At 46.6% G+C, this 16,044-nt stretch overlaps 2 protein-coding genes across 2 annotated transcripts; one reads left to right on the top strand and one right to left on the bottom strand.

Annotated features, from left to right (window-relative positions):
• Positions 1–27: 27 nt before the first annotated feature.
• Positions 28–7,070, bottom strand: ArfGAP3 (ADP-ribosylation factor GTPase activating protein 3). The gene is made up of 11 exons (XM_076125771.1): positions 6,933–7,070; positions 6,666–6,857; positions 6,386–6,517; positions 5,534–5,653; positions 3,688–3,819; positions 3,402–3,500; positions 3,176–3,318; positions 2,978–3,091; positions 2,613–2,901; positions 2,347–2,487; positions 28–2,209 (listed from the first exon to the last, which is right to left on the bottom strand). The coding sequence occupies exons 1-11, from the start codon at positions 7,005–7,007 to the stop codon at positions 2,108–2,110; spliced, it is 1,539 nt and encodes a 512-aa protein (XP_075981886.1). The 5' UTR covers positions 7,008–7,070; the 3' UTR covers positions 28–2,107.
• Positions 7,071–7,425: 355 nt separating this feature from the next.
• LOC142980434 (transcription intermediary factor 1-alpha-like) lies at positions 7,426–16,003 on the top strand. The gene is made up of 14 exons (XM_076125810.1): positions 7,426–7,910; positions 9,289–9,583; positions 9,766–9,882; positions 10,398–10,512; positions 10,639–10,864; positions 11,050–11,198; positions 11,271–11,757; positions 12,664–12,850; positions 13,030–13,149; positions 13,216–13,553; positions 13,628–13,950; positions 14,044–14,242; positions 14,322–14,453; positions 14,529–16,003. The coding sequence occupies exons 1-14, from the start codon at positions 7,767–7,769 to the stop codon at positions 14,661–14,663; spliced, it is 2,967 nt and encodes a 988-aa protein (XP_075981925.1). The 5' UTR covers positions 7,426–7,766; the 3' UTR covers positions 14,664–16,003.
• Positions 16,004–16,044: the final 41 nt, after the last annotated feature.

Genomic DNA, 16,044 nt, shown 5'->3' with positions numbered 1-16,044 from the left:
ATAGTGGTGTTAATAAAACAAGCGGTAGCAAATATAATGTTGTATATTTATATCAATAATTATTATCTAAAAACAAAATTCTATTACTATACAAATGTTTAATGAACTGAAGAACGTGCGACGTTCTCTCGTTAACGTGAAGCGGATATATTTAGTTAACTGTAGGTCACGCGGCCGCGACCACGACCACGCCGCCGCCGCCACACAGCACCGCGCCGGCCACAGCGGGGGAGCTGACGGTCGCGGTCCCGGCCCACTATCTTAATATAATTCGCAAAACTTACTGATGACAATAAAAATAAACTAACAAAATAAACATGCTTACATACAACTCGGCGCGCACGCGACACCCGAGTGTCTCGAGTGTCACGAGTGTCACGACACGCGCCGGGCCCTAACCGTCACGATACTGACATCGACTTAACTAAATCACTATAAAAATAAAAATTATCTATCACCGAAACGTTTACATCAAATAAATAAATGTTAAATGCTCCGTTACTGGCGAACAAATCGTCGAGCGCACCAGTTATATTATTGTATAATGCAACGATTTATTATCAAATACTTGTTAACTAATGGTTCATTATCAAAATTTGGAATGCGAAGTGTCGGCGGTCGCGGCGGAGGAGGGCGCGGTGACGTCACACCGACATGTTCAACATGGAAATGCAGGACAGATATAAGCTCTAATAGAGAAATAGTGTAGTACCTTCAGAGATATATAGGAGCGTATTTATCGAGACACGCTCTAGTCATATGTACAGTCTCCGCCGCGTCGCACTTCTAACTTGTCATAATACGTCACTATATAATATAATAAGATTGCACCAGGTCCAGGGACAAGCGGACACGCGTTCAATACTTATATTTAGCATAACTGTGAGCGTTTAAGCTGCGACCGGTCGCACCGCGCACTGTCTGCACGCCGACACGCGTATCTATACAATATGTTACAATATTTACATGAGAGCTCACGATACGCGCGCTGTGACTGCACTACGCTTGTACGATATATAATACAGCAACAGCAATGATATGGACGTCCGAAAATATCAAATATCTTAAATAAAAGTAGAATTTAAAGTGTATAAACAATATAAAGTTACGAACAATAACAGATGAAGCTTCGACCACATCTACGAACACAGCGTGTCCGCACAGACAACGTATAACAAACTATAGAAATAACAGTTTGTTTCAGTACTGTGACATGTCTTCCACGCACTGTGTCTATAGATATGAATGAAGCAAAAAAGTGGAGATTGAATAGAGACGTTTAGCGCCGATAGCATTTGTTTTGTATCTCTGATATTAACTATCGCACAGTGAAACATTTCATATCGAACTTACGACTGAGACCGTAACACGAGTCCCTGTCTGCGCTAGGACCGTGGGTTCGGGTCTCAGGCGAGGCATAGACCGCCCCCGAGCCGCGGCTACTAACTTGGAAGAATGTGTAATACATGCTAACTGTAGAACTAACGCAGACGGCTCGGTCAGTCGAGCAGCTGTCACTATTACTAACTAACTATCAGGCCTCCACTCACTGTGACTATCATGATACATTCTGTTTAATGAAAGTAAAAGTGACTTGTGACAGTGAATGACATGACGATATAGGAATAACAATCAGCAGTGAGCGGCAGCCGTATATACAATATAAAGGATCGTTGTACACGCGTGTGTCGGACCATACTACTCTGATACTCTGATACAAGCTAGACGATACACGCCGTAGTCAATATTCCCACGTTCATATAAAACAATTAGGAATCACTTATTGTTGTATCGCGGGGGACTTCACACATACTTATTACAAACACGATCGGACTCGAAACAAAATCCTCGCGGTTCGCACAAAGTAATCGAGAATCGAACCCCACGTCACACCGACACTCGAATATATTTATTAGATTGTACGTTCACCTCACACCGGACGCTATGCAAAATAACTAATAGTATCGTTGTGCCCCCGAACTTAGATACATGATGCGTTATAAACGATACGCGCGCGATGGATACAATATAAAACCGATGACGGTGGTGGTGGTGGTGGCGTCTACCAGTCGGCGTGGTCGTGGTGGGGGCAGGCGTGGTGGTGCTGTCAGTAGCCGTAGCGCTCCTGGATGGACGACACCACGCCGTTGGCCAGCGACGACAGCCGCCCCGCCACCCGCGTCACGCCCGCGCGCACCGACTCGCGAACCTGCGCCGACATACAGATATTACTACTATATTGTTTCTCATTATAACATGTAAAGGATTAAATATATAATAGATACTTTCTTCACTCTACTATGCGAGTGATAGCTAGTTATACTACAGCGTGATGGTGGGGCGTACCTCGTCGAGGTCGGGCGCGGACACGCTGAAGCCGGGCTGGCGCTGCTGGCGCGGCGCGTCTCCGCCGAAGTAGTCCGCCGACGAGATGCTCGTGCTGCCCTGGAACCGCGACAGGTTCGAGTCGCGCTCCCACCGAGAGTCCTGCCACGTATACCGATATTTTATGATTCAATAATAATAATTCAATTACAACTTATAGTTAAAGTCAAAATCCACGTAGTCGTATACATAGATTCTGGACACTTCATACAATACAAAGACCGCACCTGTTCACCGAAGAACTGTGCGGAGCTGATAGCTTTGGCGGAGCCGAACTTCTTGACGGCGGAGTCGTCGTCCACGGTCTCGGCGCGGCGCGGGCGCGGCCGCTGCGGCGGCGCCGAGCTGGCGGGGCCCGCGCTGGAGGGGGGTGCAGAGAACATGGTGTGCACGGCGCGGGTGGGCTCCGGCTCGATGCTGGTCACGTCCAGCGACGCCGACGACGACAGCTTGCCGCGCGGGGAGCCCTCGCCGAACAGCTTGTCCAGCCCGCGGCTGTTGCTGTACGGCTCGTTCCTGCACGTTAGATACGTTTATAACCAGTTTTGTGCACAGAAGAAGGCTTACATTATTATATAGGTGCCAGACGTACCTGATCATGGTGAAGGCGGAGCTGAAGTCGTCGATGTCGTCGATGGCGGTGCGCGGCGGCGCCTCGTCCTGCTCGATCACCGTCATGTCCGACGTGGCCGAGTGCGACACGCCGCTGTAACACACACACACGTTACCCACCCGCCCGCACACTACACTACGCACGTGTACGTGCACGTGCTCGTGCTCGTGTACTCACGCCTTGGTGGCGCGGCTGGCGGCGGCGATGCCGAGGCGCTCGGAGTTGGGGCGCGCGGCGCCGGGCTCGCGGTACGCCAGGCGCAGCGACGATATCTCCTGCTCCACCGACTCCAGCGTCGCCGAGCTCTCTGCCGGCTTCGCCTGCACCACGCGACACGATCGTTCAATAAATAACCAGTAGGTAACAGATAGTAAGTGATCACGAGTTATGTGCCAGTCGTTACCTCCATCTTGAGTTTCTCCGCCATGATAGCTTCACGCTCGATGTCCTCGAAGTTAGCGGCCACCTTCGTCGCACCCAAGCCACCCTTACGTGCGCCCAGCTGAGAGAGGAAAAGTATATTAAAATAACCATGGCACATTTAGAGTAATAAGAACAAACCAATATGATTAACAAAGACGAGTTACCAAGTAGTAATCACTGAAAATTCCCTAGGAATAATGAAAATACATTAGTACTATTAAAAATCATATAATACTGTAAAGCTATTTTTGGTGTGAGGGACATACCCCGGAGCGCTTGGCGGGTGCCTTCCTGGCGCCGATGCTGGAGGGTCGCGGCGTGTCGCCGGCGGACGCCGCGCTGCCCGAGTCCCACAGCCGCGCCTGCGAGCTCAGCTCGTTGTCGCCCGGGGACGATATCTGGCAAATCACATCATTTACAATTACCAACAGACAGACACCTTATTATAACAGTAAATTCATACATGGATGGTTGTGTAGTGAGTAATATTTAAGAAAAACTTACGACTGGTCTAAAGCACATAAATTACATTATATTCGGACTACTGATAAGTCAATACATTTTAGCATTCATCCATCCACCATGACAAATACAGACAATACAGTTCAATCGTTGTTTTCAAATGTATCTTGATCATATTACAATTTGTTTGTTATTATATAAAATAACTTTTTTGTACATATAATGTTACATTTAGTTTACATTCACAGTAATACATTATATAGGGTGTGAAATGATATTTACGTTGATAACGTATCAGTGACGCAATGCTATGTGTTCCAGTGAGTCACTAGCTCACAGCGACAGTCGTCGTGTGCGTGAGACGCGACCGACGAGTTATCTACGACGTGACACATTTCACACACGCGCTGCTCTGCCACGTCAAGTACAATACAGTCATGAACAAAATATCATATTTTTATATTCCATTACATAAAAAAACTATAAAATTGCTGCACTGTTTTTGTCTTATAAACTTTACAATACTTATGTATTCACATATTTTCATCACTACCATTGCTTTAATTTATAGCAATAATGGCTCCAAAAAGTTGTAAAAGTTTATGTGGTAACCAGGACTCCTCAAAAATCTAAAGGTCTTATTCAAAATATAAAATGCTTAGTAGTAACATAATCAAAGTGAAACTGTGTAGTTCATGTACAGTGTGTCAGTCAGTCAGTAGTGTATCATGTACATTATGTATAACAGTCAGTTTATATGAATGTATAACATAATATAAACTATTTATTATTTACACAAACACACAGCTGTTGACTATCAAGTTCATTTATTGAACTGATTGTAATTACACACGAGGAATGCCACACATATTCCTGCTCATGCCGAAACAATGTTCAAAACTATGCTTATCATTTGTCTAAACTACAAACCACACGCAATCCACTGTTTCCGTATTATTATCAGTTCATGTAATACAAAGATTTATGTGTTATCACTTTACAAAACTTTGCTATAACACTCACCTGTCATGACGTCAGATTACATGTATGTTATTATAACATTTCACACAGCAAATGTAAAATCAAATGACAAAGCGTATGGCAACTGAAACAAGCATGTAGTATGGGACATACCTTCATGTTGTTCAACAATATGGTAAACAATTACTATTGATAGTTGTCAACTCAGCTGTGGTCAGCTGTGGTACAGGTGTTCAATAATACATCATCTCAATACTGGGAATGTCACATAGATATCAATGTACACAGATATTATGACACCACTCCTTATTGCCATGGAAGTAAGCAGAGTAATCCATTCATTTCATATTACTATTACAAAAGATATCTCATGATCAAAACTCGTAATTTATTGTTGCATCACATAATATTTCTAATTTCCTTAAAACTGCATTTTTTTGGCCTGCTTTGGCATTATTCATTTTAAAGTAAACCTTAAAGTGAAGGTATAATAATGTTAGTGGTGTGTGGCATTTCTTTGAGTCATAGCCTTTAAAACAAAATTCTGTCGCTAAGCAAAAAGGTTTTAGTTAGGTAAGTTGTTGAACAAAAAATGTTCATGGTGACTCAAAGAGATGTCAGCAATTGTTGACGTGTTAGATGTGGTGTAGTGGTGTTATGTGGTGTTACCTGTGCAGTGATGGCAAGCTCGCTAGTATTAGTGGCGGACGCGTCGGTGTGCTCCGCGAACCAGTCTACCTCGGTCTCCTTGATCTCCTTGGGCTCGGCCGGCGCCGCGTCCAAGTGCAGCTAAACAAATAACATGTTATATTAATAGATTTTCAGTTACTTATTACATACTACAACTTACCAGTGCTACACAAACTATAGATTACTTTAATATACAAATGTTTGACATTAACACCTGTAACAACTTGTCTTGGAGGTAAAATTGATAACAATACCATCTAGTTATACACCCTATGGAATAGTTTTGGATAACCTTTATGATAAATAAAAAATCCTCCTAATATATTATTTGATACCTATTCAGATGCTGGGACACTGGTTGTAAGTCATAACTGAATGTACCCAATGAGCAATGATTTAAGCACATTTACTTTATCTGTGTACCAAACACTAGTGAATATTTGTTGTCGTGTTGATGACAGGCCAATTACTATTTTACAACCACAATAAAATATGCTACGACGCTATGCCTATCAATCAAGTATGACATGAAAAATAACTTGTACAAAGAATGCAAACACTTATCACTTTATATAAAGGTAAAATAAGAACTATATTTTTGTCAATCAGAAATATTTAGTTTTCAGGGATTTAATCAAACATAATAAATGTCATTGTAAGACAAAGTACATAAATTGTAATATGAATATAATAACTTAGAGTACACTTACCCCATACTGCAAATAAATTTCGAATAATGAAAACCATGAATATAGTTACTCAGCATATTATCATGTGTACGTTATTGCTATGCGGACAAAGACTTTATAACTATAGTATTAAACTAGTTACCTTGGTCCCATATGTCTTCATGGCCTGCTCGGACATGGCACTCAGCTTGTCACGGTACATCTGAGCCACTCGCGAGCTGTACTTCTGCCTGGCATCGTCTGTCGCTAGTCCGTGCGTGCGGAAATATTGAGTCTGCACCACATACAACAAACATTACATTATTAACAATGAATACATGCCACTACTGCAATCCTTATATTGTAAAAACTACAATAATCAGTAACAGAGCAGTAGAGAGGGTCTAACAGTTTAAGATCCAACAGTAAGTGTATAGACATACAGCGTTCACATTCCCGCCAAGCTGCATGTTCCGCAGCTGCTTCCATGTCCAGTTGGTGTCGAGCTGTGTGGAGCGGACGAAGGTCAGGTGCACGCCGAGGCTGCGGTGCACCGCGGAGCAGTCCAGGCAGATGAACACACCGTACGTCACCGACGACCACGTAGGATTCTTCGCGTTGCAGTCGAAACATACCTGCGCACCACAACATAAACATAACTATCACTGAACCTTCATTCAGTACTTTCAGGGCTTCAAAAAAATACACACTTTATTCGCTGGTATTGAGCGTAATCTCTGAAAAATTGCTTCAATATCGCTTTTACTTGGCCCGGAGTCAGCCATTTTCGACGTGTTGTCACTATATGTCACGCAAACGTCATGTCAACGTTCTACGTCCTCATCGCGTTTCATTTCAGGAAAGGTTATTTAAAAGGAATAATTCATACGCGTATAAATTTTAGTATATTCCACTGATATCAACTAAAATAATCCATATCACTGAACTATCGTTTTTAAATAGTTCAGCATTAGAAAAGCAATTCTTTCATTAATTTAAGGACATGGATAGACAATAGATTTAAACATTGGTATTAAGAATACAAAATAATCTTGTTTTGATTTTAAATATTTTAAAGGTAATAGCATAGAAAAAATGTGATAAAATTAAATTATAAACTGGTTAACAAGACTGCCAACAAACACGACAAGTTATTTAATTTAATTGTAAATCTATAAAATTCAAATAAAAATCTCTCTTGTCTATGATCGTTGGTAGTCGTCGAGCGAGCGGACGCATGTTAAAATTTCTAGAGATAATTTTGTTGATAAACTGATTTAGCGTAAACGAGAAAAAGTTTCAGTGAAAACTTGTTCGTTCGGTTTATTATCAAAGTGCAATTGGGACGTGGAAGTGTACCTAGATCAGTGTGAATCGAAGGACGCTGTTGTGCGGCGGCATCTCGCAATCGAGGAGCTCAATTAGCTATGTCGACGTGCCAGTGTCTCCGGGCTGTGTAGTGAAAGTGCCTCAGACGTATCATCGCTTTGGGATGTCGGGGCGGCTGGTGAAATGGTTGTGAGGCGGTCGGTGTAGCCAGTTGAATGGAGAACGTAAACTTTCAGCCGAGCGGCGAGGAGATAGAGCGGGCGCTCATGGACCTGGGCCCGCTGCTCGGCGTCACCATCAAGGAGGAGGTGCCCGACGAGCTCGCCGACCCCGGCGGGCCGGCAGGCTCCGCGCTCAATGTAAGAACATACATAAGAAAGCACCAACACTTGTTCAGAAATAAATTACCTTATGAGATATAATTTACTCTATCCAGCCAGTTCAGAAATTATAAATACGAATGTTGTTATGTAATGTAGCTGAGACTAACTAAAAAATAGTCATTTTTTCCACAAGTTTTTATTAGTGCAATAAACATGTTAAAAATAATGCAGTTATTTCCTTGATATGATTCTAATCCATTAGGTGCCTACTTAGGTTTGAGTATAACTTGTTTCTAAACTACTAGGTATGGAAACTGCTCACTTATTTCTTACCCTCTGGAACAAAACTTTCTTTCATATCATAGGCTTAATTATATTTTTTTTTTAAAAACTATGAGATACTGGCTGAGAGTAAATGAGCCAACTTAACAGATAATTCACATGCTCTGAGAGAACTTTCTAAACTCTTTAAATTCTTCTTAAATAGTTTAAGGATTTATTTTAATGCTCCCACAGCCAGAATGTTATTGTACAATACAATGTTTTCTAAACAAAGGTCATAAATCGATATGGTTCTAATAAAAATAGACCACAACACTAATCCCTAAATTAATAATAAAGTACTGCATATAATATGATTTTTTTATACTTGTTCATTACATTTTTTATTACCAGTTTTGTATAACTTTTCTTGGTCAATTTTAAAGTTTTGACATAATAGGAAGTCAGTGTATGTAATATATGTAATCAATAAATGTAATCAGTCCATAATATGTCAGCTAATTATGTAAAAAATGTCCATCAGTAACATTTTATAATGAGATACTTATGCTTGCCAACAGTTACCAATAAAACATTATAATATTAGACTTATTGTATGTACAGTAAGTCTAATAATATAATGTTTTATTTGTTTATTCTGTGTTAATCCTGCTTATTAAAACATAATTAAGTTTATTAGGTAGACATTACATTACAAATTTTAGAAGACATTTAATGTTTGATAATTAGATAGTTATGAATGTAGGTAATTAATTACATGATTGACTATTATATTAACACTTAATAGCTACCACTATATAAACTATGTACATGATGTAAACACTGTGCTGTGCTTAGCGTGCACTGTCCGTGCACTACATAGGGTGACTGTACCTGTGACCTTGGACAAAGAAGGTGAGGGTTTGGTCACTCACCCATTAGGTTTTATGAGGACTATATTATTGCTGTATCTCTACAATAAGCAACAATTCATAAAGTACCTTATGAGTCTCTCAAACATTAGTTGCAGATGTTTAGAATAAATTGTTGCATTAAATTCTGTTCTTTACTTTATTAGCAATTTCCTTAATAAAGAATCTTTAAGAATTGTACAATATATAGTGTACATATTGGTTGCATATCCTGTTTCCAGGTAAGCAGCACTCCCGATGTGAGCATGGGCGTGGCGGGCGGCGCGGAGGCGGGCGCGGAGGGCGGCGCGAGCGCGGAAGGCGCGGAGGGCGCGTGTAAGGGCTCGAGCGCCGACTCGCTGGCGTCGCCGTCCGCCACCCGCGCCTCCGTGGCCGACACGCGCTGCGTGCTGTGCCACACGTCGCTCATGCTCACCGACGGCACGCCCAAGCTCATGGAGTGTCTGCACTCCGCCTGCGAGCCCTGCCTCAAGGCCAAGGTCGAGGAGAAGCAGGCCAGCTCCAGGGACTTTTTAGGTACGCTTCTATTGATTGTATATAGACGACATGAACAAATTGAAAATGTATCGAAATGTCCTTGTCGTTAGCCTCGCTAATTATTTTGCACTGAGTCAGTAGATTGTTTCAATATGTACTTGGTGCGTTTGTGTTGACGGTTTGTAATGTGGTGGGAAACTGACAGTTTTGTACTGTGGTAGGAGCGGAGCGCGTGACGGTGACGTGCCCGGCGTGTCGGCTGCAGTGCCAGCTCGCCAACATGATCGACCAGCGCTTCGTCATGGAGAAGATGACAGTGGAACAGGCCGGCACCAACGGTCTGTACTCCTTCTATTTGAGGACTATTCAATTATTTAGCTTTCTAGAATCACAAAATCTCAGCTTATTAGATAAACCATATAGCTAGCATAAAAAAATGCATATTTTTCCTTAAAAATGTGATGTTTAATTTTTTGTCTTAACTGTGTCAACTTTAGATGATAAAGATATTTGTTTGACCTTTGACTACATAATACATTTTATCTTCTATGAAATCCTTAAGTTTAGGTTATTTTTAAAAATGCTCATTAATATGGAATTTTGCTAATTTTATTTAGCCCACACTAACAAATAAGAAGTAGTGATTATATTACAAGCTATGTGCAGATTGTCCAACATACATTTTGTTCATTTGTACAAGTTTCACATTTGGTCCTTCAGGTAAGAAATTCCGTCAGAATGTTATCTCTTGACTTTATTAATGTGACCTTGACTTTATTAATTTCGACGTAAGAAATAGTCGTGTACAGAGGAGTGTTTTGTTAATTGACGTGTGTATGTATGCGTGTTGCAGGCGGCATGAGCGGCGAGCAGCAGTGCAACAGCTGCGAGGACACGGAGCCCGCCACCAGCTACTGCGTGGACTGCGCCGAGTTCATCTGCGACAACTGCGTCAACGCGCACCAGAGGTCAGCACACGAGCGCGTTACACCTTCACGCGCCTTATTCGTTCATACGATTGTATTTCCACTTGAATTGCAACAAGAACCGATCGCTCGGTGACTCGTTAATTGGAACGTGTTCGTGCTCGCCAGGCTGAAGATAACGAAGGAGCACACGATCAAGTCGAAGGAGGAGGCGGCGGCGGAGCTGGGCGCGGCGGCGCCGGGCCGCGCCTCGCACGACATGTTCTGCGCCGCGCACCCCGCCGAGAGGCTCAGTCTGTTCTGCGAGACCTGCGACAAGCTCACGTGCCGCGACTGCCAGCTGGCGCACCACCGCGACCACAAGTACCAGTTCAGCACCGAGATGGCCGCGCAGGTCCTTCCTCCACGACTTATTCATTCCACTGATATTCCCGAAAGAGCTTAATAAACATCATCACTAACTAATGTTACGACAAACTATATTGTCGATAACAAAATTAAATTTCTATTATTAATACTAATATTAAAAGTTTATATAGAGTATTTTTCCGTACAACTAAACTCAAACGACGGATGCAGGCTCGCGCGAACATCGGCTCGCTGCTGTCGGAGGTGAGCTACAAGCGCGTGCTGCTGGGCTCGGCCATGAAGGTGATCCGCGACCGGCAGCAGCTCATCGCCGACAAGAAGAAGGCGCTCGTGCACGAGATCACGCAGACCGTCGTCAAGTGAGTGCCCCCCCCAGCCCGCCGGGCGGCGCCGTCCAGTTCGGACACACAATAACCTTGAGCGATCGACAGGTTGACGAACGCGATCAACACGCGCGGCAAGCAGCTGGTGCTGCGCCTCAACGAGGTGTGCGACGCCAAGCAGCGCACGTTGAGCGAGAAGAAAGAGGCGCTGGAGCAGCTGGCCGCCATCACCGACCACGTGGTGGGGTTCGTGAACGGCGCGCTGGACGCGGGCAGCGACACGGCCGTGCTGCACGCCAAGCGGCACGTGTGCGCGCACCTGCAGCGCATCAAGTCGCGGCGCGCCGACATCCCCAACCCCGAGATCCCCGTGCGCATCAGCCTGGCGCTGGACAAGCTGCCCGAGCTGGTGCGCGTGCTGGCCGGGCTGGGCGCCATCGTGGTGGACGGCAAGGTGGACGGCGCGGCGCCGGGCGCGCAGGGCCCCTACCACCCGCCCGCGCCGCCGCCGCCCGCGCCGCAGCCGCCGCACCCGCAGCACCACGCGCCGCAGCACTCGGCCGTGGTGGCGCTGCAGCACGTCGCCATGCACCAGGTGAGCCCCGGCTCTCGCCGCCGACCAACGGCCGACCGTGTAGATTCGTTTGAAACGTTTTTCTAAATTGTTCGTACCGAAGGAGGACGTTCCGACTGATTCCCGACATTGTTCCATGTCTCAGACATTGGCCCGCTACCAGGTCAGTTCTCGGCGTAGTGGTCATAGTGAATGTGTGGTTGTGGCGGCGCGCGCCCGTCACGCCAGTGAGAGACATACGGCCCGCTCACCCGCTGTTCATTCTTTGATTGGCTGGAACTATCTGCAGAACTTTCTGTTTCTTGTTTGCTTGTTGAGAGCTTATTACTCGTATATTATTGGTGTTAGATTGTGACAAAATGCATGACGTGATACAGACAACTACTTACTGTTTCTGTTCCTAGCGGATATTTATAAAGTATAAAATGAAACATTTCAAATCCATATTAAGTATAATATCATTATGTTAAGTTGTTTTAATTTTAAGAATTATGTAAGTTCATGCTTCTGTTTTATTTTGAAGTCACTGAAAGTAATTTTTTAAACCCTTTATATTAGGTAAGTTGAGTAAGGTAAGTTGTCGTATAGTTTTCCACGCATTGTGATGTAATGAACGCGGATGCATTTTAAAACTCTCCTTATTCTTTACTTTCATGGTCAATCATATTTCACAACTCATTGTTTATTCTGTCTTGTGCAATTATACGCAATATTCAATAGTGTATGTTGAAGTGTCGCTTAAAATTTATTTTTGCTTATTTATATACAATCTTTTATGAAATATGCACTGCGAACTACAGAGTACAATGTAACTGTACCTCAATACATTTAATGGTGTCTTTTTGATGAGTAAGTCAGTAGATACTCGTATTTCGTCAGCTCATGTTTATCATAGTGTTCATATTGTAATGAGCGTGTGTACCGCAGTCGTTCGTGGCGGGCGCGGGAGGAGCGGGGGTGGGAGGCGTGGGGGGCGTGGCGGGCGGCGCGGGGGGCGTGGCCGGGGGCGGCGCCTACCTGCCGATGCAGCACCAGCACCAGATGCGCGCGCGACACAACACGCCGCTGCGACACCCGCACGTCACCTCCACCACGCACCCGCATCATCTACACGGTGACTATGATATTATTTGTAATAGTGAATCGATCGAAAGCCACTCGGCTCGGCGAGGTCTATCGGGTCAATCTCGGCGAAGAGAGCGCGTCGGTCGAGCTCCCCGCCCGACGTTTAACGCGAACGAAAGAATCGGGCACGTAGAGCGCGAACTGACCGCAAGCGGCTCCCACCCACAGGCGTGAACGAGCTGAACCTGCGCGGGCTGCTCAACGCGCAGTCCCGCGGCGCCCGCGCCCTGCCGCCCGCGCACCCGCAGCACTCGGCGCAGCTCGCCATGCACCACGCCTACCACCAGAGTGAGTACCCGGCGCCCGAGCCGCCGCGCCGCCTCGCCGCCTCTCACGCCGCGCTCGTGTCCACAGTGATGGGCGCCTACGCGTCCGCCAACGCGTCCGCCTACGGCGCGGGCGCGGCGCCGGGCGCGGGCGGCGCGGCGCCGGGCTGCGGGCGCCGCAGCGGGGGCCCGCGCACGCCGTCGCCCGCGCCGCCGCCCGCCGCGCCGCCCGCCTACGCCGCCGGCGGCGCCAAGTGGCACATCCCGCAGCAGGCGCTGGCCAACGGCGGCTACGAGGCGCCGGCGGCGGGCCCGGCCGTGTCCAGCGGCACGCACGACTTCAAGATCACGCTGGGCCGCGCGCGCGCCGCGCCGCCCGTCGCCGTCACGTCCACCAACCCCAAGACGCCCAGCCCGAGCCTCAACGTGAGCCGACCTGTTTCTCTGTGACGTGTGGTCGCGCGTCGGGTCGTTAGTAATGCGTGGCGTGTCGCCGACAGGGCGCGGCGGTGCCGGGCGAGCTGGACAAGGTGTGCGCGGCGTCGGTGCAGGACCTGATGGCGACCATCGCCAAGCTGGACTCGAACGGCGTGCAGGTGGTGGCGGAGGCGGGCGGCGAGCCGGCGCCGTCGCCCGCGCCGCACGTGCACTCGTCCACGGACGGGGACCAGCCGGCGCCGCCCAAGGCCGCGCCCGGGCCCGGCGACCCCAACGAGGACTGGTGCGCCGTGTGCATGGACGGCGGCGAGCTCATGTGCTGCGACAAGTGCCCCAAGGTGTTCCACCAGTACTGCCACATACCCACCATTGAGAAGCTGCCCGAGTGAGTACGCTCCGCCGCCTAATTCCTGTAACGATTCGATGCGATAGTGGAGGTGTACGTTCGGTCGCTGCACGTGTAACGTTTGCGTTGCAGCGAGACGGAGACGTGGCAGTGCCTGCTGTGCGTGAACTTCGCGGAGCTGAGCCCGGCCGAGGAGGCGGCGGGCGGCGGGTTCACGCCGCGCCTGCAGAAGCTCGTGGAGCGCATCACGCTGGAGCTGTACTGCCAGTACGAGCCCAGCCTGCCCTTCCGCGAGCCCGTGCCGCCCGAGAACTTGCATTATCACTCCAAGGTGCGCCACGATCCATATTCGTGACGAATCATCGTTAATACTCGTTAAATATTCACCGCTAACTATGTCTCATCGGTAGATCTCGCGCCCGATGTGTCTGGACATGATCCGCATGAAGCTGCAGCCGCGCTCGCCGCACCGCTACACGCACGTGGCGCAGTTCGTGGCGGACTGCCGCCTGCTCTTCCGCAACGCCTACAAGTACAACCCGGTGAGTAGCGCGCCGCGCTCGCCCGCCTCGTCCCGCGGCGGCGGCGCGGCGGACCGTGACCGTGCGTATGCGCAGGTGGACAGCACCATCTACAAGGACGCCAAGCGGCTGGAGGAGTTCTTCGACGCGCAGCTGGTGAAGTGGCTGCCGGAGTACGCGTACTGGAGCGGCGAGGGCGAGCCGCCGTGCAAGCGCGCGCGCCGCGACTGACCCGCGCCGGCCGCGCCGCCCGCGCCGCCCGAGCCCGCCTACACGCCGCACATCCCCATCCACAACTTCATCATGGCGCCGCGCTACATGCCGCACTAGGCGCCGGAACTCTCATCTATTATGACGATATTGGTTCAGTGCTAATATTTCACTCGTCGATCTAAGAATTGGACTAAGTTAGACTTTATTAAAGTATACGCGCGTTTCGGTTGTAATTTTCTATCGGTGAGGTGCGAGCTCGATAGAAAGTTACGCCCGACGAGAATATTGTACATATTTTATCTATACTCTACGTTGTTTTCTAATCTCGAAAGTTCCTTTTTATCGTTGTAACGGTAGTTAGGGCAGTGTGGTGGACGTCTGAGAGCCGCCGCTCCGCTGTTATTTGTTTAAGGACATGTTGTATATGTTGTAGAAAAGGCCACGAGCGCCACGCGTTAAGTTATCGCTCCGGCGCTAATAGTTTGACTGACAAATGTTTAATTTGGCGATTTGAGGTATAATTAGAATAGTAACGGCTGCTACACATACTGAGTTTTATGTTAATTAACAGGAGCGAGCCACTGGTATTGTCGAGCGCGGGAGATATGGTCGTAACACGGTGTAACCTCGTCGCCACAACGAAGTGATTCCCGAGAAATGTTGTTATACAATGTTTAGTTAGTAGTTGGGAGCTATCGAGGTGCACGCCGGGAGCTAAGTACGAGTTCTGTGATACGAGAGGACCTGCGAGCAGCTCCGCTAGTGATCGTGCGCACCACGACGTCGAATCATTTGCTGTATATCTTGATTATCTATTTCAACACTACCACATCTATATTTTATAAATATACTTTAAAATAGACATTATATTATTATACCGTTTATATTACACATAAGTATTTTTATAAGTAGATAAACTATTTTATTAAATACTAGGTATTCGTGGCTAGGTACTGTGCGCTATTATATGATGTTGCTTACGTGATCTCCGGAGAACATAATTTTTCAAGTTCAACATAATTGATTAGCTCTCTCGAGATTGTCATGTCACTTGTCATTTTGTATTGCAATATGTTTATTATGTGATTATAAAAGCTGTTTGGCGAGTTACCGTTTCTAAGTGTGTTGAAAAGACTAATTGTGTTAATTGTACAAAGGTAATTCTGTTATGTTTTAAACTCCCCGACTCTCGTAACTCAATGAGGCGAGTCGAGAGCGTCTAGAAAAATTGTCTTCGTTCACAGATCTTTGTTAAAGTCATGTGACTTAGTTGTTACGTTGAAAACTTAGGGTCTCTAAGTTATTGATAATCTCCCGATAAGTATTATTGACCTAGAAATAAATCACATTTATTGGAAGCGTGTTTGTGTTTGTTTTGTACCCTGCGTGTGACTGAACG

This window comes from Anticarsia gemmatalis, chromosome 18, assembly GCF_050436995.1.
Source record: "Anticarsia gemmatalis isolate Benzon Research Colony breed Stoneville strain chromosome 18, ilAntGemm2 primary, whole genome shotgun sequence".
NCBI classification, from domain to species: domain Eukaryota; kingdom Metazoa; phylum Arthropoda; class Insecta; order Lepidoptera; family Erebidae; genus Anticarsia; species Anticarsia gemmatalis.
The sequence above is the reverse complement of the archived record's forward strand: the minus strand, read 5'-3'. Positions and strand labels throughout refer to the sequence as shown.

Bases quoted from the DNA above. Each gene is read 5' to 3' on its own strand.
- LOC142980434 (XM_076125810.1), top strand. From the start codon at position 7,767: ATGGAGAACGTAAACTTTCAGCCGAGCGGCGAGGAGATAGAGCGGGCG. The intron at 9,584-9,765 runs GTACGCTTCTAT...GTACTGTGGTAG, and splicing joins CAGCTCCAGGGACTTTTTAG to GAGCGGAGCGCGTGACGGTG. The intron at 10,513-10,638 runs GTCAGCACACGA...CGTGCTCGCCAG, and splicing joins TGCGTCAACGCGCACCAGAG to GCTGAAGATAACGAAGGAGC.
- ArfGAP3 (XM_076125771.1), bottom strand. From the start codon at position 7,007: ATGGCTGACTCCGGGCCAAGTAAAAGCGATATTGAAGCAATTTTTCAG. The intron at 6,518-6,665 runs GTATGTCTATAC...TATGTGGTGCAG, and splicing joins TTGGCGGGAATGTGAACGCT to ACTCAATATTTCCGCACGCA. The intron at 2,902-2,977 runs GTACGTCTGGCA...TCTAACGTGCAG, and splicing joins TCCGCCTTCACCATGATCAG to GAACGAGCCGTACAGCAACA.